This window comes from Nuphar pumila, chromosome 3 (genome assembly GCF_984573655.1).
Source record: "Nuphar pumila chromosome 3, dmNupPumi1.hap1.1, whole genome shotgun sequence".
NCBI lineage: Eukaryota > Viridiplantae > Streptophyta > Magnoliopsida > Nymphaeales > Nymphaeaceae > Nuphar > Nuphar pumila.
In genome coordinates this window covers 28,127,338-28,149,747 of record NC_143251.1, presented here as the reverse complement: position 1 = coordinate 28,149,747, position 22,410 = coordinate 28,127,338, and the positions used below count along the sequence as shown (strand labels likewise).

The window sequence follows — 22,410 nt, the reverse complement described above, 5'->3', positions numbered from 1 at the left end:
ACCAAGTAGAGGCGTGTATTATCTTAGTGTTTGGAGTTTCTCTCAAAAATTTAGGTAGTGATTGGTGGACATGAGTTGTTTGCTGATCTAATCCTGCTCGATATTGCCATCTACGATATCATTTTGGATATGGACTGGCCATATCGACACAATGTGACTCTTCAGTACCAGAGTAAGAAGGTTATATTAGAGTGTCCCTACCAAGCAATATTGAAGTTGTAGAAGACAGGGCTAGTTGGTGAAGTGAAGATTGTCTTAGCAGTGAAGATGGCCAAGTACTGCAAGCAGGGTTGTGCCATATTTTTGACGAGTGTGACAACTACAAAAAGCCAAGAGTCATCATTGAAACAATTGGATGTGGTTCAAGAGTTTCTTAATGTGTTTTTAGAGGAGTTACCAGGGTTGTCATCATAATGGGAGATTGAATTCTCGATAAGGTTGATATCAAAAACAACATCAGTGTCAAAAGCATTGTACCGTATGACGCCAACTAAGCTGGAGGAGATGAAGAAGCAACTATAAGAGCTTCTTGACAAGGGTTTTATCAGCCCAAGTGTATCACATTAGGTGCACTAGTTTTGTCTGTTAAGAATAATAACATATCTATGAGGCTTTGTATAAACTACCCGATGCTGAATCAGGTGATAGTGAAGAATAAGTACCCTTTGCCTAGGATCGATGGTCTATTCGACCAACTACAAACGACCAAAGTATTTTCGAAAATCAACTTTCGATCAAGATACTATCAGTTGCAAATCAAGGAAGAGGATGTCCAAAAGACTGTGTTTAGATCCAAATGTAGGCATTATAAGTTTCTAGTGATACCTTTTAGGCTTACTAATGTCCCAACAATATTTATGGACTTGATGAACCATGTTTTTCACTCTTGGATGAACTATTTATTATTGTTTTTATTGATGATATCTTGATATTCTCAAGCAGTGGGGAGGAGCACATGGAGCACCTGATGATCATGCTTGAGTTACTGAGAGAATATAAACTCTATGCTAAGTTTTCAAAGTGTGAGTTTTAAATGAACCAAATTATGTTTATCAGTCATGTTATCTCAAGCAGTAGTATTGAGGTGGATTTAGCAAAAGTAGTGTTGTCTTGGGAGCAGTCGAAGGGTGTTACAAGGATCCAAAGTTTTTAGAATTAGCTGGATATTATCGCAGATTTATCCAGGACTTTTTTTTTATATAGCTGCCTCAATGGTGAAGTTGTTGCAAAAGGGAGTAAAACTTGTGTGGACGCAGCATTACAAGGAGAGCTTTCAGGAGGTTGACCTTAGCTCCAGTGTTAACTCTGTCATCTAGGTCAGGAGGCTTTGTAGTGTTTAGCAATGCATTGAGAACCAGACTGGGTTGTCTTGATGCAACATAATAAAGTGATAGTATATGCATCTAGGCAGTTGAAGGTTCACGAGAGGAACTACCCAACACATGACTTGGAGCTAGCTGCAATCATTTTTGCACTAAAGATTTAGTGCCAATACTTGTACATAGATCAATTTGAGGTCTTTTCAGTTCACAAAAGCCTCAAATACATATTTTCGTAGAAGGATTTGAACTTGAGATCTTCACTATTAAGAGGATCTTCACTTCACCAACCGGTCCTGTCTTCTAAAACTTCAATGCTACTTGGTAGGGAAACTCTAGTATAACCTTCTTACCCCAGTACTGAAGAGTTATATTGTGCTGAGATAGCCAGTCTATGCCCAAAATGATATTGTAGATGACAATATCGAGCAGGATTAGATAAACAGACAACTCATGTCCACTAATCACCACCTCAATATAAGATAATATGTTAGGATCATAAAATTATTTTTAAAATAATATGTAATTGCTTGATAGGAACCATTCTTGAATTCATCACTATATATATAGATATAGTGGATTTTCAAATGTTAAGATCTTTCTTCAAGATCATAAAATAATGAACTTTTTATTCTTGGTTTTTAAATTTCAAAATTCTAAAGTTAAAAATTTTGATTATGTGATTTAGATCAAATTTTAAACACTAAAATTCAAACCCATATTGATTTCAAACATGGTAGATATGAAATTCATTTGCAAATTTGATCAATTATTATTACCATAAGTTAGAGTGTATGAAAAATCTCATCCAACAATACAACTAAAGTTTAAACTAATTAAATATGAAACATTATTTTACTAGTTTTGTATGAAGACTCACACATGTAAATCCATGCTCGATAATGATATAGGAAAATGCATTACATATATATAATTTCAAATATTTAAAGATCTCATATCAACAACTAACATATTTCATTAATTAAATATGAATGCATATAATGTCAACTTAATATTTAAATTAATTTTAGCAAAGTCACACTAACCTCCTTTAATTAGTTCTCCTAAAAAATTAAGAGTATGTTTGGCCTACTAACTATTCATAATAGGTAGATGAGCAGATTTGTAATGCCCCAGATTTTTAGAACCAAAACTTGTCAAAATTTCAGACTTATTTTTTTAATGCAACAAAAAGATGATGGTTGGTCGTATGTCTAAAAAATGTTAGGCAAATCACAATTATGTATCCAACAACATACTCTGATTTTAAGCAAACAAAAATATTTTATTTATAAGTCTTTATTACAAAACGATACTGCTTGGTAAAGCAATACTATAATCAACAGAGTCATAAGTAGCAGTCTGGTGAAATCCTGGATCTCGATGCCACTCTGATCCACACCTTCCACAGTAGGTCAACTACCTGGATTCCTAAAAATGGGGTCAGTACCATTCAAGTCCAATAGAAAAGCATTCCAGTTCCAAGCAAGTATAATATGTTAAAACATAATGACACTCAATTTGAAAACATTTGTTCTAGATCATAGCTTAAGTATCTGCGACTTAGCGTAGCATCATTTGTAGGTATCCCATGTACAGAAGCATGAAGAAACATGAACTTCTTGAGCTCATCTTAGTCATGAAAATACAAGTTAAGTCTTTCACTCATTCGGTCCAACAGTGTACCGAGACAAGTGCCTTACATAAGGCGATGCATGAATAACACTAACGTACATCCATTCATTCATTCGTCAGTGAACTTACAACTAATGCATTATTTTGATATTTACCTAGATCACCCCTGGTACGCGAGAAAAATTACTTCAATATCAAATGAAACCATCTGGGTGTCTTTTATGCTATATTTTTTTTGCCCAAATGACTGATTGACCCTATCTATAGTAGTGCGATAGATTTTGCTGAGAGAACCCATGCTAGGCCGTTTCGGATACATCCCTCTACTGCAATAGTAGGGGTCTATTAGATAGCCTGACCTCCTAACCTCCGTGTGACGGGAGACTATTGAACTCTTTGGCCCAAAAGTAATATATATTACTTGAGTAGTATCATCACTATCTCCATGATGAGCATAAGTCGTGAAGTGGTTCGATGACATAATCTTGATTATAGGAACAATGAGTGCCTTATAGCAACCAGTGCATCACGCATAAAGGGCAATATGAAGCCAACACCACTCAGTCAGTTCTGAAGCATGAGCCTTATCTCGTGTGGACAACGATGGTTTAAAAACTCGCAATACAAGTTGAAATTTCATGATACAAGTTTAAAAATTCATAATACAGGTTAAAAGTCTGTAATACATGTTTCAAAGCTCATACTACAAGTCATGTGAACAAACTATCATTTTATGAATTGTGAAGTACATGCGATAATACACATAAACCAAGATATGTGAATAACTCATTTATTTTATGCATAGCGAAAGAACACAAGCACACACCCAATATATTTCTCCAGAAACGAATGATAGCATATTTTTTTGAGAAATACGAACTTAGGAGGTAATTTCTAATGAAATCCACATATATATTCTCATATATATATACACGTATTTTTTTATATATAAATATTCCCATAAATAATATATATATATATTTCATGTATTTCACATGCAAAAATATATATTATTTTATATTGCATATCGAACACATATGAGGTTATTGAAACATAAATAAATTATATGCGAGTACAAGTGCAACAAGAATATGAATTTAACGTCGAACTATGAGCATTTGGTATAAGAACATACCCTGTAAAGCATATCGACAAGAGATGAAAATTTTCCAAAATATCTCAAGAGAACTTTCCTACAAATGTGATTTTTTTGGCGATCCTTACATATGCATAAATATGTCGACGGAGGTGGAGTTGATTTACGTGAACTGAGGTGGAGCTAAACGGGTCAACTATGAGGCTGAACCGGGCTAGGCTAGAGGGGACCGAACCGGGTTAGGCTAGATTAGGTTAGAGGGAACCAAACAATATTAGGCTAGAAGGGGCCAAACTAGATTAGGCTAGAGAGGCTGGCAACCACCAAAATGGTGGTGCAGCTAGGAGAGAGAAAAGAAGGCTGGAATGAGGCTAGGGGAGTGAAGACCCTCTATTTATAGGGGAGGAGAGGAGCTTTAGTATTCCCAAGTGGCAACACCAAGTCAAACAAGTGTTAAATTGTTTAACACTTGTTAATTCTTTGTCAAATCATGGGTAGAAACTATGGGCTGCAAAAGGAGGGGATTTGGAACTGGGACTCGGGTGAAACATAGGTCTAATCCAATATAGGGATCCAAAACCTAGTTCTAGTTTGGTCGGATTCCAACTCCTAAGTGGGATCTAGTTTTTATAAACTAGGTCCCTATATTTTAATTAATTTCTAATTAAATTCAAAAATTAATTTTATTTATAAAAATGATATTTTGTATAAGTCATAAATGTTTATATGTATTTGACTGGGCTTGGTCAACCAGGGTATGAACGGCCATGACCCTTAGGTCACCATGAATCCCGAAAACTACTAAAATTATCAATATACCCTTGAACTTGTTAGGCATGTTTTGAGCTTGTACGAACTTTGATTTTGATGAAATCATTTTGTTTTCTTTAAAATTTTAATGTGAACACAACCATGCATTAAAAAATTATAAAATAAGTCATAAAATATCCAAAATATAGATATTATAATCTATCAAAATTACTAAAAATTGCCGATTATTACATGTAAGGCCGCTCCTAGGTCGTGGCAGGCACATACTTTTGTTTGGTATAGTCACGACAAAGCCAGTTTGCATAAAAACATGAAAATACAAGAAAAAAGAGTGATAAAGGTGGTGCCAACTCATGATGTGCACCTTTACACACTTGGCTTATGAAAAGAGCAAGAAAAGCGAGAGATATTGGCAAAGAATGTATCCGACCTAGCTTAGGTCATGGTGGGTTCAACCCACTAGGCTGAGCCTAGTTCCGATTAGGAAAATTCAGACCTAGGTTTGGTCCGGTCCAACTAGGTTAGTGAAAAAGAGAAAAAGAGCAAGAGAGAGTTATCCTGTTAAGGTCAAGTGATGTCGACCCAAGTAGGCTTGGTCCAAGTCAAGCAGGTTCAAGTTCACCTAAGTATGCTCGGTCTAGGTCAAATGGGTTTGACCCAAATAGGCTAGTCAAGAAGAAAAGAAGAAGCAAATAAGAGAGAGAGCTAACCGGGCAAGGTCAAGTAGTATTGACCCAAATTGGTTCGGTCAAGTCAAGTGGGTTCAAGCTCTCCCAAGTAGGCTCGGTCTAGGTTAAGTAAGCTTGACCCAAACAAGCAAGTAGCAAAGAAGAGAGAGGAACCCAAAAGCAAATGAGCTTTTTGATAGGGTTCACCTCTATTTTTACAAAAAATGTGGGTCTTGGATCTGGATATGGGTCAGATTCAATCCACATCTAAATTCAAGAAAAATAGTGCTATTACTTAAGGAAGAAGTAATAGAATAACATTTATGTCCCTGTGGTATCCACCAGCTAATTTTATGGGATATTTATGTGGGACCTGCAAAATATTTTGTGGTGCCTACATATTTCAGGGACCCACCAATATTTTTTTGAAAAAAACTAAAATTAGGCACAAGCTTTGTCTCGTCGAGACTAAGCAGTTTGGTTTGTTAAAAACTTCTTGTTTCGCTTAACGAATCCGATATGGCTCTCTGAACTTTTTCGGCAAAAAACATTAAGGAGATATGTGTACGTATCCTAAGCATAGTTCGCTCATAAAAATTTCTTCATTTTGTATCCTTAGGTCAAAATGACAAATATATATAAAATACCTTGTATATTTAACTCAAAATACTAAAAAAAGTTTATAAATCTCACAAGATTCGACATGGTGGGTATATGATACATATCTCAAAGGATAAAATATATACTTATGTGAAGTAGATCTCTACACTTGTGTTGTCATCATTTGGCTCTACAACAATCTCCATAAAAGACTATATTGTCTAGCCCCACCATTTAGTATAATTGTACACATGTAGGAATGGTTCAAAGATTCAAACTCATGTTATACCCTTTATCCGAATAAAAAAACATCTTCACCAATTTCTACCACTAATAAGTCATCGAGTATGATTGTTTTAGCATCACGAGAATATAATTCGAATTGGCACACCCAAGCAATACTACCCGACTAACTAGAAAAATAGATTAAGACATGAAACATGATCAGATATCTCATTCTTGATCCTTGATACAAATTGATACTAATGCACAATTAAATTCGCTTATGCTTTAATATATTCATATATTATATGTGTCTCTCAAACAATCCTATTTAATTCATAGTAGGCCAAAAATTATCTTAAACAAATGAGAAACTTTTCAAGTTAAAGACAAATTACAATACAAGGAACATCAAGATTCATATTTTTAAGACTAGGATAAAGAACCATTTCTTAAGAAACGTCAATATCTTAAACATATGGTCAAGGTTAAAAACATAATACTTGAATAAAGAACCATTTCTTAAGAAAAAAAATCATGAGAAAAAATAAAAATATATAAATATCATATTTTTCTTTGAATTTGCATATAAACATATGAGAGTCTCATTCATATCCATATAGGTAGGTTAAAGAAGAAACCCTCATATCATTCCAGAAAAACTTTGGATATTCACATCAAAGAGCTCTTGAAATTCAAAATAAAGTTTTTCCCAATGATAATAAGAGTATTATCTTTAAACAATAAGATGAGTGCATCCATATATCCATATCCAAATAAACCTCATAAAATATTCATTTATCAATCAAGATACATGCTGATCAGAATTATTATAAAGAATAAACATGTCGATCTAATTCACAAATATGGATTTGAAACTATATTTGGATCCAAAAATTTTTAATGTGAGTCAAGATCCAAAAATTAATTAAAAAGAGGTTTAAACAAAAAACCATTTAGTAAAGGTTTGAACCACCTCCAGAAAAGTAAAATTTAATAGCATATGCATATAACACTTTTAGAAACACTAACAACAATAAGATCTAGAGAATTTGATCACATGAATATGGATCTGAATTCAAACACATAACTCGACAAGTATAAAATAGACCTAATGCAAGACTCAATTTCAACTATAACATCATATAATCATATGAAATCAGCTTGCATAGTTATAAATAGCAAATAAACTATCATTAATCTCAAAAGGATCTAAATCATGGAAGTGGATATAAGTATGAATCCAAAACCAAGAACTTATAAAACATGCTACTAATAAGACTAATCTAAAAATTAATAATGATCTTAAATGAGCACAACATATAAAATTCAGCTTTCATGGTTAATAAGTGCAAATAAATGAACATTAATCTCAAATAGATCTAAAACATGAAAGTGGATATGAATTCAAAAACAAAGATCATGAGAAATATACTACATATAGAAAATATTCAATACATGACCTCAAGTAAACACTGAAATTCATATCAAAAGTATAAAATAATTAAATCAACCCAAGTAAAACAAAAATCCTAAAGTGGATTAGGATAAGATATTGGATCCAAGACTGAATCCAAAAGTCCAAATTCAAATCTAAAATAGGCTAAAAACAAAAGCATGCATGCATACGTTTTGCACCTTCTAATGATAAAAAATACCAATATAGTGCATCTATATAATAATGGTTTCAAGAGATTAAAAAAACCACTAAAATCCCAATAAACCTTACTATATTCAAAAGATGCATAAGCATGTAGCCACCAAGTCTAAAAAGCATAGCCTACAACAACTTTCCAAGATGATGAATATATATATATATATATATATATATATATATATATATATATATATATATATATAAGATTAACAATATACCTTACTCTATTCATTTTTTTATGATCGATCATGTAACAACAAATTCACCCCCAAAAATATATGATATATTTTTAAAGGAAGTGAATTGACTTTAGGACTAATCTATGGTCATACTCTAACCATATCAAATATTAGATGACTTGCTTGAGCGCAAGCGCGAGTATGTCTTAGTCTCCTAGTACTAGGTCAAGTATAAAACTACCAAAGACAAACCTTTTGTCAAAAATTAAAATAATTTTTTTTAATTAAATGCAAAAATCATCTCACGGATCTCAGGTCCATCAGAGATTAACATCTACCGCACCAACCATAACATGAAATAAAATAGTTTGAACCCATGATCAAACTTAATAAACTATAAGTTCACAAGTTAAAAATTCAATCCATCCCAAATGTTTAGAACTCAATCACTAATTCATAAACATCGCCACTTCCAGCAAGCCAGTTCCACCATCATAATTTATTGCCTAAAAAGATATTAAATATAGAGGGCGAGAACTCACAGTTCTCGTATGAAATCTCATATTACCTAAAAGTAAAGGGTAAAACATAACTCATCTAAACATATATTTTAGAAAACAGTTAAGCATACATAACAATTCAAATATGACATAACAATCCATATATGCTTGCATACAAACTTATTCAACAAACTTGCATAATCACATCATACAAAAATCGATGCATGTATCAAGTCATATATGATGCATGAACCAATGTCATTGCATGAATAACTTTTTTTTTGTTATTGACACTTTTTTTTAGTACATGTACATGATTAATGCCAAGCAGATTTGAGTTGTCATCTTGACCAAGACCCACAAACATTAGACATATCAAATCTTGAGGTTTACTCACTACAAGAATTCTGCAGATTAGCGACAGACGCTATCCGACGATAATCTATCATAAATTCGTTGCTAATCCATTTAGCGATAGATTGGCGATAGCTTAGTGATGGATAGCATCCATCGTAATTTTCTGGTTGCTAATTAGTGGCAGAACTGATTTGTCGCTACTTCTGTTGCTAATTCATGACAGATTAGCGAATGTCATAATTTGTCACTAATCCATCGCTAAATAAGGACTGATTTGGTTTTGCAATAGATACATATCCGTCGATAATCCGTTGCTAAAATTTAACAATGGATACATATCCGTCACTAAATTTCATTGCCAATTTATCAACAAATTCGCGATGGATTACATTCCATCGCAAAACATTGGTTGATTCAGTTTTTGAGACAGATAAATATCCGTCCCTAATCCATCACTAAATTGGCGACGAATATTAGTGATGGATATTGTTTGTCGCTAACCTGTCGTAAAATAAAAATAAATAAATTTTTTTTATTTAAAATATAAATATCAAGAAAAAATTTCTCGTTATACAATTTATATAACCTGTATATAAAAAATAAAGTACACATAAAAAATACATATAAAAAGCAGGTGAAACAAATTTAACATAAGTTATAAGTGAAACAAATTTAACAACCCACTATAATCATCACCAAGTTCTAATTAGTTATAAGTGAACATATACAAAGAGTTTTGTTTGAAACAACAAGTACGTGAAACAAATTCAACACATGAATCTAATCATCACCAAGATTCAGAGCATCATCCTATTCATTGTCTCGATCTGCCCCTTCATCCATGCCTCTATTAGGTCCTCTACGCTGATCATCTCCAGCATCCTATAAGAGAACCAAAATGTTAGTATTGATAAACAAAATATAATAAAATAAATTATATGCAATACACCTAATCTAAGGCAATCAAAGTAACATGGTTGAATGACACATAGACTAGAAATAAAGTGAAGGACATTAACAAAATTCAGATATGTGTTCTAAGGCTAACAATTTTTTTTTATAGTGATTCAATCATGCAAATATGTGTTCTAAGGTTGTAAAAAAAATGTCATAGTGATTCAAGCATGCATATATGGTCTATAAGGTTGTCAAGTAAATGTGTTATGTATCACAATCATGCATATATATGTTATAAGGCAGTCAAAAAACTTTCATAGTGATGAAATCATGCTTATATGTGTTCTAAGGTTGTCAAAAAACTTTCATAGTGATTCAATCATGCATATATGTGTTATAAGGCAGTAAAAAAAAATTCATAGTGATGAAATCATGCTTATATGTGTTCTAAGGTTGTCAAAAAACTTTCATAGTGATTCAATCATGCATATATGTGTTATAAGACAGTAAAAAAAAATTCATAGTGATGAAATCATGCTTATATGTGTTCTATGGTTGTCAAAAAACTTTCATAGTAATTCAATCATGCATATATGTGTTATAAGGCAGTCAAAAAACTTTCATAGTGATGAAATCATGCTTATATATGTTCTAAGGTTGTCAAAAAACTTTCATAGTGATTTAATCATGCATATATGTGTTATAAGGCAGTCAAAAAACTTTCATAGTGATGAAATCATGCTTATATGTGTTCTAAGGTTGTCAAAAAACTTTCATAGTGATTCAATCATGCATATATGTGTTATAAGGCAGTCAAAAAAAATTTATAGTGATGAAATCATGCTTATATGTGTTCTAAGGTTGTCAAAAAACTTTCATAGTAATTCAATCATACATATATGTGTTATAAAGCAGTCAAATAACTTTCATAGTGATGCCATCATGCTTATATGTGTTCTAAGGTTGTCAAAAAATTTCATAGTAATTCAATCATGCATATATTGTTATAAAGCAGTCAAAAAACTTTCATAGTGATGCCATCATGCTTATATGTGTTCTAAGGTTGTCAAAAAACTTTCATAGTAATTCAATCATGCATATATGTGTTATAAGGCAGTCAAAAAACTTTCATAGTGATGTCATCATGCTTATATGTGTTCTAAGGTTGTCAAAAAACTTTTATAGTGATTCAATCATGCATATATGTGTTATAAGGTAGTCAAATAACTTTTATAGTGATGAAATCATGCTTATATGTGTTCTAAGGTTGTCAAAAAACTTTCATAGTGATTCAATCATACATACATGTGTTCTAATGCTATCAATAAAAAATCATAGTGATTCAATCATGCATATATGTATTCAATCATGCATATACTAGCTTGAAATCTAACGACATGAAACAAATGACATGAAATTTTATACTTGACGGGTACCAGAGCTCATGTTAAATGCAGACAAAGTTCTCCTGTCATGAAAAAAAGTTGCACAACTCATTATAAAAAAGGTTGGGGATGACTTCATGTAAAAAGTCATGCATTGTGTCTTGAAGAAGCTGGCAGACACCATCTCAAGAAACAACAGGGTCAATCGGACGGTGGGAGTTGATGCTGGCGGGAGAACTCTGAGAGCTCTGAATGCATGAGGCAATGACTGGTGTGGTGTTCATGCTACTCCCAAACACGAACACAACCCCTTTTGGGTTTACCAGTTGCAGTCACCCATGCTGCAGGATCAAAAGGCGGATGTTGAGTGGAGTCACCGCCATATCGCTCTACTATCTGCTGCTCGTATGACTTCTACAAAGTAATGATTACAGTATGAATTAATAATTAAGAATTACAATATTTATGATAATGTAATTCATGGTAACTTGTATATTACAATGTTTATTAATACAATAAATAATACTGTTGTCGCTCTCGCCTTCTTTGATACAATCTCTCCCGTGCTCTTACATTTATATGTTTTAACAAACACATCCTTGTAAGGCATAATGCCTCTTTTTTCGGCTTTCTGTAAAGTTAAATGATAAAAAACAATTAAAAAGTAAGCAAAAATACTTATGAATTTGATAATATATATTGATGAGTTACTATTTTCTCCTAGTGGTTCCCAAAAGTCCTAGATCCACCTGTGTGTAGATGGACATCAGGCATCTTCGTTCAGTTTTGTGCAGCCATTGCTGAGCGGTTTTGAAATTCATGGCTCACCCACTTGTTGCACATTGCATCCCAATAATCTATCCTGATAGTAGAAGGACCATGGCCCTTCCACTGCAGTGGATCATCTATCCTACTAGATGTTTTTATTGCTGCAATCTTCATATTGTGTAGTATGTTGACAAATCGACTGACAGCTACCTTCTGCCACACCTGCCTTGCGTCCTGCTCCTCCTTCGCAGTCGCGAAGCGATTCAAAGCCTACAAATAATTTCAGAAGGTTAGTACACATGACTATAAAAAAATTTAAATATGAAACACATTAGCTATGATAAACAATTGTATACCATGAATAAGGAGCATAATCTTTCCAATGCCTCCTTCGGGTACTCTTTTCATTAAGCGATCAGTGTTGAAAGATGTGGAACTAGTGGCTTTCTATTTCTCGTATTACTTCTTGTGGCTCGAACCTCGCGTTGTACATGAATTGATACACATTAACAATCGACTATCAATATACACTATTTATAAGATAAGTATTAGACAAGTGACAATGAAATACTTACGAATGACTATCGATATACAGTATTTGAATGAGTCATCGTGTGTCAGACTGAGAAGACCCTGCATCCGGTGTTGTCTCATGATGTCTATGAGTAACTGGTGTAGGTGGGTCATGTGCAGATGAAACATCATCTACAGAACAATGAGTTAAAAATTCACATAATGCATATTTAAACTAATCAAGTATGCAATTATTTAAATAATATACCTATCGAAGCATTACGTGAAGACGAAGGCTGATATTGGCTACCATTGGGTGCTCGACCACTGTGACATCCACAAACCATATTCTAACAAATAAAAATGTTATTTGAATCAATTACATAACTCTTGATCTTAGCATGGACATGACATATGCATGAAATGTAAAGATTTAAAGGTCCTACATGAATAAGTTTTATAACTATGCATGTACATGCTAAGTATGCAGAGAATGTAACATGATATGCAATTCTATAAACATGGATACATAATCAAATCGAAAATAACTTCATGTAAGCATGAATACAGTCACATCAAACATGACAATACATTTAAATCATTTATATCACAATAATGTCAAATATGTACCTGCAGCAAACACACTCAAATATCCCGCTAACTATAGCCATGACTAGCATGGTCTTCGAACTACAAAAATAAGAGCATATAAGAAAGTGATGTGGTATGCATTACAAGATGTATTTCACTAGCTCGAGTATGCTTTCTCATCACTTGTTTGACTTTCATATTCTTCTTCTTTCATCTCTTCTTCGTCTTCTTGTTCATTGGGTGCTCATCCACTTGGTATATCATTTGAATCATATTCTTCTATACGTGTGCCATCGGACAATGGAGATGTGACCTGCAAATCATGTGTAAAATCGTGATCATAAGAGAAGTCATACATATCATCTGATTGATAGTAATCACCCTCTTCAACAATCTTGTCTTCGTGTAACTGATCATACTCAGGGTATACTTTAGACTTCACCTTACAAACCACCCACCATTCATTTCTATCTAACTTTCTTGTATTCAGATATGATATATAGTAAACCTATTGAGCTTGCGATGCTAATATGAATGGTTCATATGTTTCAAACCTTGATTTATGATTCACCACCACAATGCCTGAGACTTTGTCGACTCTTGTTGTTGTGGGATCAAACCAATGACACTTGAATAAAGTTACCCTGTTATTTATGCCTAAGTAAGTCAACTCCATTATTTTGAACCTTTTTTTAGGTCAAACATGCATCTGTCAATAATATATATCTCGTAATACAATAAATTCCCAATATCATTAGAGAGAAAAATATACCTTTCAAATGGGTACATCCACCGATATTGCACAGGACCACCAACCTTAAGTTCGTATGGCAAGTGTATCATCACATGTTCCATAATGTCAAAAAATACTGACTGAAATATCTTCTCTAGCTGACAAATAATAGTGATGACGAAATTCTCAAAATTCTTTACCTCAGTTACTACAACTTCTGAAAGAATTATAATGTTCTAAAAAATTGACTCAACTCAGATAATACCACCTATATAGGTTTGTCTAACATATCATGGAATGCTAGGGGAATAAACCGTTGCATGATGACATGACAATCATGGCTCTTCAACCCATATAATTGTCCCTCGTCTATCTTCACAGCTCGAGCAATGTTAGAGATGTATCCATCTGAAAATCTCAACTGTCACAACCACTGACATACATGCTTTACTTGATCTGGTCCAAACACGTACCTTGCCTTTGGTTTCAGTACTTTGCCATTATACTCTTGGAGTTCCAATTCAGGTCTTTTACATATTACTTTTAAATCCATACGGGCCTTCGAATTATCCTTCATTTTTCCTTTGACATTCATTACCATATTGACATTTGTTTTTTCTTAGACATTCAAGCGACACCTTATTATCAACTATCCTACGGTACATCCATTCACGGTTTGCAGCCATTTTATCTTATGATGCTACGGATATTATCCTAACCAGTTAAAAAGAATCATAAGAATGCTATGTGGTTTACAAATCTATTAGAAATTCTTGTGTGGTGATTGTTGGTGAGCAATTTTTTTTTCAGTTAATATGCAAATTTTTTTTCCCTCTCTACCACAAACATGCTTAACATAAAATGCAATTCCATGAACTATTATGCATGCATTGATAATTCAATATTTTCGTGTGTAACACCATCACATCATATTTACATACATCACAAGGATATTTAGAAAGATGAAATCACATTCACAAACACAATATATTCAATTTAAGCATGTTTTCATGATATAATTTTACATGAAATGCATAATCAAATCCAAAATAACTTCATGCAAACATAGATAGTCATGTTAAACATTGAAATACATTCAGTCATTCATATCGCAACAATGTCAAACATGTACATGCATCAAACACACTCCAATATCTCGCTAACTACTATCATGTCTAGCATGGAATTCGAACTACACAAATAAGAGTACTTCTATTTCCATACATTCAAATCATGCTCAGCATGAGCTCCAAACTCCAGCAAAACAGTCTTAGATATCCACAACTAAGTGAGTGTGTGAGTAGAAAAGTGTTGCATACAAGAAAGTAAATAACATATGATGTGCTTGCATCACTTACTCACCATGGGTATTTACCCAATTTGCATGCTTTTGTATTTGCATTTTTCTTCTTTCTTTTCGCATGGCATTTTAAGACGCATGTGATGCTTAGCATTAAGCATCACACATTTTGCTTTGCTACTCACCTGTAATGACAAAGATTGCCGGCCAAAGGCAAAGACACAGGCAGGAGGCTTCACCCCGCCCTGCCTGATGAAAGGGGAACACGACAGGGGGTAGAGCCCCCTCCTCCTATCGACAGAAGAACCACTCAGGTAGGGGCTTCACCCTCTCTGCTCGATGAGAAAAGACAACAGTAGGGAGGCAGTTCCCCTGTCATTCAAAGAAACAAAGTGGACAAGGGGCGAAGGGGCTCCGCCCCTGCCAACTGAAAGAACCAAGGACAGGGGCTCCGCCCCCTGTCGACCAAATGAAAACAAAGAAGAAACGTGGGAGGGGTCGAACACCTCCCTCATAACCCAAGCAACATGAAGGGGATCTTGACCCCTCTCTTACGAAGAAGGACAAACGGGAGGGGGTTGAGCCTCTTCCTCAAAACCGAAGAAAATGAAGACATGGAGAAGAGGGAGGGGGTCTCGACCCCTCCCTTATGAAGAAGGAGAAATGGGAGGAGGCTGAGCCCCTCCCTCAAAACCAAGAAAAAGAAGACAGGGAGGAAACTTGACCCCTCCTTGGCAAAAAAGAAGGAACGGGTGGGACAAGGGCCTTGCCCCCGCTTGCCAAAAACACTCGAGCAGTAGAGGAAAAGCCCCTGCCAGCTGGAAGGAATGAGGCAGGGGCCCAAAGCCTCTGTTGAAAACTTTGTCACATGCGGTAGGGGGTGTCTCCCCTACTGACCTGACAAAAAAACTGGCAGGGGCTTTAGCCCTTGCCGCCCAACCATGGTTTGCCGGTAGAGAAGAAAGAAAGGCCCCTGTCAGTCGACAAAAAAGAAAGAGAAGGAGAAGAGGAAGTAGAAGAAGAAGAAGAAAGAGAGAGGGGGTGAAAGGTTACCTAAAAAAGGGTCGGTGAGAGGGAGACCACTGATGTCAGGTGCAGGCAACAGGCGAGGTGAGTGAGGGTTTGACTATGAGAGTTGAGCGAGGGAGAGGGTTTGGGGTCCAATCGAAGGAGAGAACTCGGTGGTCAGCGATCGATCGAGGGAGAGGGTTCGACAATGTCAAAAGGTGAGTGAGGGTTCAGGGTCAGTGGTCGGCGGTGGCACACGGTGGCGAGAGAGATGGAGTGAGTGAAGAAGGAGGAGATGAAGGAGAGCACTCTGGCAACGGGCAACATGCAACAACTACATGCGAGGGATGAAACAGAAAGGGGCTTGCATTAGGGTTTTACAGGAGAAATTAGCGATGAAAAAATTCAGTCTCAAAATCCGTCACCCATTAGTGACGTAGTAGCAATGAAAAAATTTTGTCGCTCATCCATCGCGAAGTTGCGATGGAGTTTGAGACAGAATTTTTCTGTTGCTAATTAGCGACAAATTTTTTTCGCCGCTAATTCTGTAACTAATTCCAATTTTAGGGACAACTAGTTTTCTCTAGCTAATCCATTACAAATTCACAATAAATTATTTCTGTCATAAATTTTTGTCGCTAATTAACATTTTTCATATAGTGACTTAATACCTAGTTGTATCTTAATCATGCACAATTGTATCTTATTATTAACTGTGCATTACATACATTCCTCGATTGACATTCAGAGAGCACATCACTTTTGGCTAAAACATACCAGGAACAATCACTAGGATGTCAAGACGAAAAGGGACACACATAACTTACCACTACTTTTTTGGTATACCAATATATGCTACAATTGAGCCAAACATCACCGCCCCTAGGCAAAGTGGTAAAAAGGTTCCCTAAAATCGTGGTTGGTAACACAAACTTCCATATCAGGTTCTCAAGAAGCACAATGTTTATGGTGTTTAGGTTAATTAGACAATCTTAACGGATAATGGATTTTATGATCCTAATATATTCTTACTGAGTTTTAATACATTTCATGTGGGTGATATATTGATCATAAGTAACAAAATGGATTGTAATGTTTCTTCTCACCAGATTTTTATGTTATGAGATTGATTGTTTTAATATGTGGTGTTATAATTGTTTTATCATGCAAGTGGATCACAATCCATTCATATTGAAAAACTTTAGAGAAAGTTTAATTGTTGATATATGGTATGATCCTAGTGTTATTTTACACTAGAAGATTGGTCCTAGCTAAAGTGTATGAGTATCATTAGCAATTTTTATCTATGTTTTGAGTTAAAAATAGACCAATCATATCATAAGTGAGATAAGCCAAAAATTTGAAAATTCATGAAAATTATCATTATAAATGTTATTTATTTTATGCCCTAAAAAATCTTTTGAATTTAAGATTGTGGGACATGATATACTTAAAAGTACAATGATGGGAATGACAATTCAATTTTCAATTTCGTTAAATAGATAAGTGGCTGAATTTTACTCTAGTATTTCAATATATTCAAGTATTTTGTATATCTAAACACATGGTGACAACTCACTCGTTTCTATAAATATAATTGATGGTACCAGTCTTTGCTAGTATGAAAGTCACTTAAATAACTATATAAATGTGAAGAATATAAACTTAAAGAAATTTAGACTTACAAAGTCTAAAGCATAATTATGTGAATCATGTTGATTATGAAAGATCTATGTATGAAAGGTCTTTTGCAAAAAGATAATCCAAAATACATATGACTGAATGAGATTAAAACCTATTAAAGAAATTACCTATGATGAAAACTCAGCCATATGACTTAGGTTGCTTGAGTTTCTGGTTTAATGAAAAAAATAAGTCACTAGAGTAATTGAATGAGTATTAAAATATATATAGAGATAGAGAGTATCTTTATGCCACATTCTAATGTAAGTGCTCAAAAACATGTGATATGAGGATGAGCCTCATGACTCAATAAGATCTATAGGTCGAATTGGTTAAAGTTGTTAAAACATGTTTTCACTTTTAACAAACTCACATATATGAGTGTGAAGGTTTGGGTTGCCTTTAGTGAGATTCAAGTTGTCTCTACAACACTTGTGATATGGTACACTGCATAGGACCCTAATATATCCAACCTTTATATATTGATGAAACATATGGTTACTTGAAAGAAATATGTATGTGAATGAACTCAGGAACTTCATAATAAGAAACTAAGTTTAAAGCTTAGCTACTTTTCTGAGATTGTTTGAATCTTGTTTACACTAAGTGAAGGTTCAAACTCAAAAGGTACCTTCACTTATGCCTATAACTTTTATGAATAACTTCATATTTTTTTTGCTATAATTTTGACCCATGTTGAGGATTGTTGTTTTGTAACTCAAAATTTATAGCCTTTTGAACCAAGCTCTTTGGCCAAATAACCATCTTCTTCCCTAGTTTTTGGAAAATAGATTTTGAAAGGAAAGCCTACTTTATGTAATATATTTAGTCTCATATTGAACATTTTTAAGAAATACATGGGGTTTAAATTGTGTAGAGTTGACTTAGAGGGCAAGACCCTCAAAAGCCTTGTCAATTGAATTTTAGATTTGGCTTTTGATTCAAATTTGGCCTAGCTGGATTCTTATCTTGATCTTAGTTTAACTTTGACCAATCTTTTTATCACTTCTTTTTTTATCGTTTTGGATCTCATAAAACCTCTTTGAAAGATATTTAATACCTTCTCAAAGGAGTTTTAACATCATCGGTTTGTGAGTTTGACCAGCAAGTCAAGGGTCATTTTGAACCAATATTGAGAGCGCCACCTAGCCTTAATGGCTAGCCCAATATTTTGGATGTTAGTGGGTGCATGCAAGGCCATAAGATCCATTAGTGGGGTTCATGTATGACTTTAAGAGCTATTATGAGGTATGTTAAATGATGTGGTCAATGGACCTCGGAGGACTTGTAATTAAACTTGCTGTTCAACCCGTCTATATATCCTGGAAGGTCAATTATCTCTGTATGACTTGGCATGGTTTGGCTAGTGCAGACTTCCTTCTTATTCTTCATACTTTATTTATTTATTTGCTTTCTCTTCGAATTTGTTCAGGGTAGTTATGTCATGGTGGCCAGACTACTGAGTGCTAAGAGTGACTGGTATTGCAAATGAGACATACTTGATTGTATCTCAGAAGTGAGATTGTATTTAACAGAAGAGTGGGTCGATATATGATGTACCTGCTACCAAGCTTTGGGTTTCTCTATGTAACTAAATCGAAAAAGAAAAAAGGAAAAGCATTTTGCTAGCTAGGACTTATAAAGGGAAATAAAAAACAAAAAAGGAAAATCATTTGCTAGTTAGAACTTATCAAGGGAGGTAGTTTTGACCAAATTAAAAATTTTAAAAATAGAATTTCCAGTATAATGTTCCTTACCCACTAGAGTAGCAAACATCAACCCTGGGACTCATGATCCCATATTTAATTCATGGTAGTGCGAACGGTTTGGATACTTTGATCATATAATTTGGAAGCAACCCGAATTCTGTTTGCAGATGTGTTCTATGGCACGCAGTTATCTCAAAATAGAGTGCCGGATTCGGGTCAGATTCTAACCAAATCAAGTGCATTTGCAAAAAAACGGACACTAATTTACAATAAGGGTGTTTTCATAATTTACTTGAAGTCCGAGTAGAATGATGACGGCGATGATAAATTAGCCTGGAGAGAGAGAGAGAGAGAGACGAATGTCGTGCGTGTGCGGCGACTGAATCGAGGAGAATTAAATGTCAATATTTCTCGGGTCTCGTGCGGGGCGACTGCTCACACGTGCGAACCCTTCCAAAAAAGACTCCAAATCCTCGCCAATTAATCGCAGATCAAAAAACGCCCATCTGGCTGTGAAAAAAAGAAAAGAAAAATGCCTGTCCCCAAAAAGACGATCTTCTAAAACAAAAATCAAAGTTAAACCCCCATCCTTGAGAGAGAGAGAGAGAGTAGTAGTATACTCATCGCATCGTTTGCCTATTCATGTAAGAAATTTCCACAAAGATCCCCTCTGCACTTACCCTTTCTTAACCCTACATGTCGCTTTTCACCTTCTCTGTCCACTTCGGTCTTTCTCCCCAAGATACTCCTCAATCTCTCCTGCATGTGACCCCACTTTACCCCGTCTCCTAACTCCCTACAATCTCGAAACAATCACAATATATATATATATATATATATATATATGACAACAGACAACTTTGAGCACAGGACCATGCACTCCCCATCCTCAATCAACCATAATAATCCCTCCCTCCCATAACACCTACTACTAGTTAGTCCAACCATACTATCACTTCCACTCTCTCTCTTTCTCTAATGGAATCCCACAAGCAAATTCAACAAGAAGATGGTGGTGGTGGGAGCAAGAGTAGCTTCTTGTGCAGGCAGTCGAGCACAAGGTGGATACCTACAGCGGAGCAGATACGTATACTTAGGGAGCTCTACTACACCAACGGAGTGAGGTCGCCAAGTGCGGAGCAGATTCAGAAGATATCAGCGAGGTTGAGGCAGTACGGGAAGATAGAGGGGAAGAACGTGTTCTACTGGTTCCAGAACCACAAGGCCAGGGAGAGGCAGAAGAAGAGGCTCAGCGCAGACCACCACCAGCCTATGCAGATGTCTAGTACTTGTACTAGTGCTGGATGGACTACTAATTCCTGCGACGATTTCTCTTCTTCAAAGCTAACCTCCTCCATCGTCCCCAGCACTAATCCTGCTGCTATATATGGTGCACTTACTCTCTCTCTCTGATGTACTAGTGCTTGGCTTTGTTGTCTGTTGTTTATTGCTATCTGTCTGTAGTTTCTTTTTCTTTAGCTTCTTATTTTTCTATATTTTATTTTTGTTTTCTATCTTGTTCGGTTCATGGGTTCAACATTTTGTTGATCTTCTTTCGGCTCTCTCTCTGATGTTCCTTTGGTCTTTCTTCGTGTAGGGGTTTCTTCCTGCGGTGGGAACGTGGTCTCTGCAGGGCAACTGAGTGGCATCGGCTGTGACTCCTCTCTACTGCCCGAAAGGGGAAGCTTTCGGGTGAGAAAACGAAGCTCCATCCACCTAAGCCTAATTTGTGAAACGCAGGAAACAATGCAACATTCGTCATCATTCATGCGTTCTCTTGTTTTCCCATGGCCCGCTCTCTCTGCCCAACTCTTTTGCTGTTTTAAGCATCATACTTTATCCTCTTCATTAACCACGACAACCATTCAGCTTTTTGAATTATATTCCTCACAATATATGTTTCAATCTTGCCTCTCTCTCTCTCTCTCTCTCTCTCTCTCTCTCTCTCTATATATATATATATATATATATATATATATATATATATATATATATATATTGTTAGATCCATAAAAAAATTGGAAAAATGTGAAAAAGATTGCCTTTCTAGTAGATTGTAAGTACAAATGACTCTAACAAGCATACATGTCCATATATAAAAACTGATACAGTTGATTAACATTTGATTGGTGATAGCATCGTTACTTGGAGGGCAGCTTCTGCTCGGGCACTAGTGGCATGGCCGGGACGAGCGCAGACTGGTACCAGTGTTTCGGCCAACAAGACTCGGGCGAGACTGATGGGAACGACGGGGACATCGAGACGCTTCAGCTCTTCCCTCTGCGTGGCGGGGAAGACTCGGGGATAGGATCCGATAAATCAGAGATCGACGAGTCATATCCTGCGTGGTACTTCGGCGAGGTTGGTGGCGCCACCGATCGCGGAGCCTCCCTGGAGCTCTCCCTCAGCTCCTTCCCGGCCGGAGACATCGGGTACCCCAACTAGGGCAACTTGGTATTACGTCCCGGTTCGTAATCTGCCCGAGAAGTTTTCCTCCGTATCGTGAATCGGCTTTCTCCGAAGTTTTGTACTTCTCGGGGATCGGCCCGCTTTCTCTTTGTCTCTTTCTTTTGTTTTTTCTGCTCGCACATGTGATGCACGTAATGGTCGATCTTCTCGTGCCAACACGTTCTGTTCAGCTCATGTTAAATTGTAATTGTTACACCAGATCTCTCTCTCTCTCTCTCATCATATCGTTTAGATTAATAAATCATCAGCTAATTAACCACAATAAGGTTAAGGTGATAAGGGCGGGTGAAAACCTGTTTAGTTGCACGTGACCATCATAATTATCATTGTTAAGGCCTTAATAATAAGTC

The 22,410-nt window shown here is 35.5% G+C and overlaps 1 protein-coding gene across 1 annotated transcript; it reads left to right on the top strand.

Annotated features, from left to right (window-relative positions):
• Positions 1 to 20,569: 20,569 nt before the first annotated feature.
• LOC149842417 (protein WUSCHEL-like) lies at positions 20,570 to 22,036 on the top strand. The gene is made up of 3 exons (XM_090000657.1): positions 20,570 to 20,981; positions 21,189 to 21,283; positions 21,728 to 22,036. The coding sequence occupies exons 1-3, from the start codon at positions 20,570 to 20,572 to the stop codon at positions 22,034 to 22,036; spliced, it is 816 nt and encodes a 271-aa protein (XP_089856783.1).
• The last annotated feature ends 374 nt before the right edge of the window (positions 22,037 to 22,410 follow it).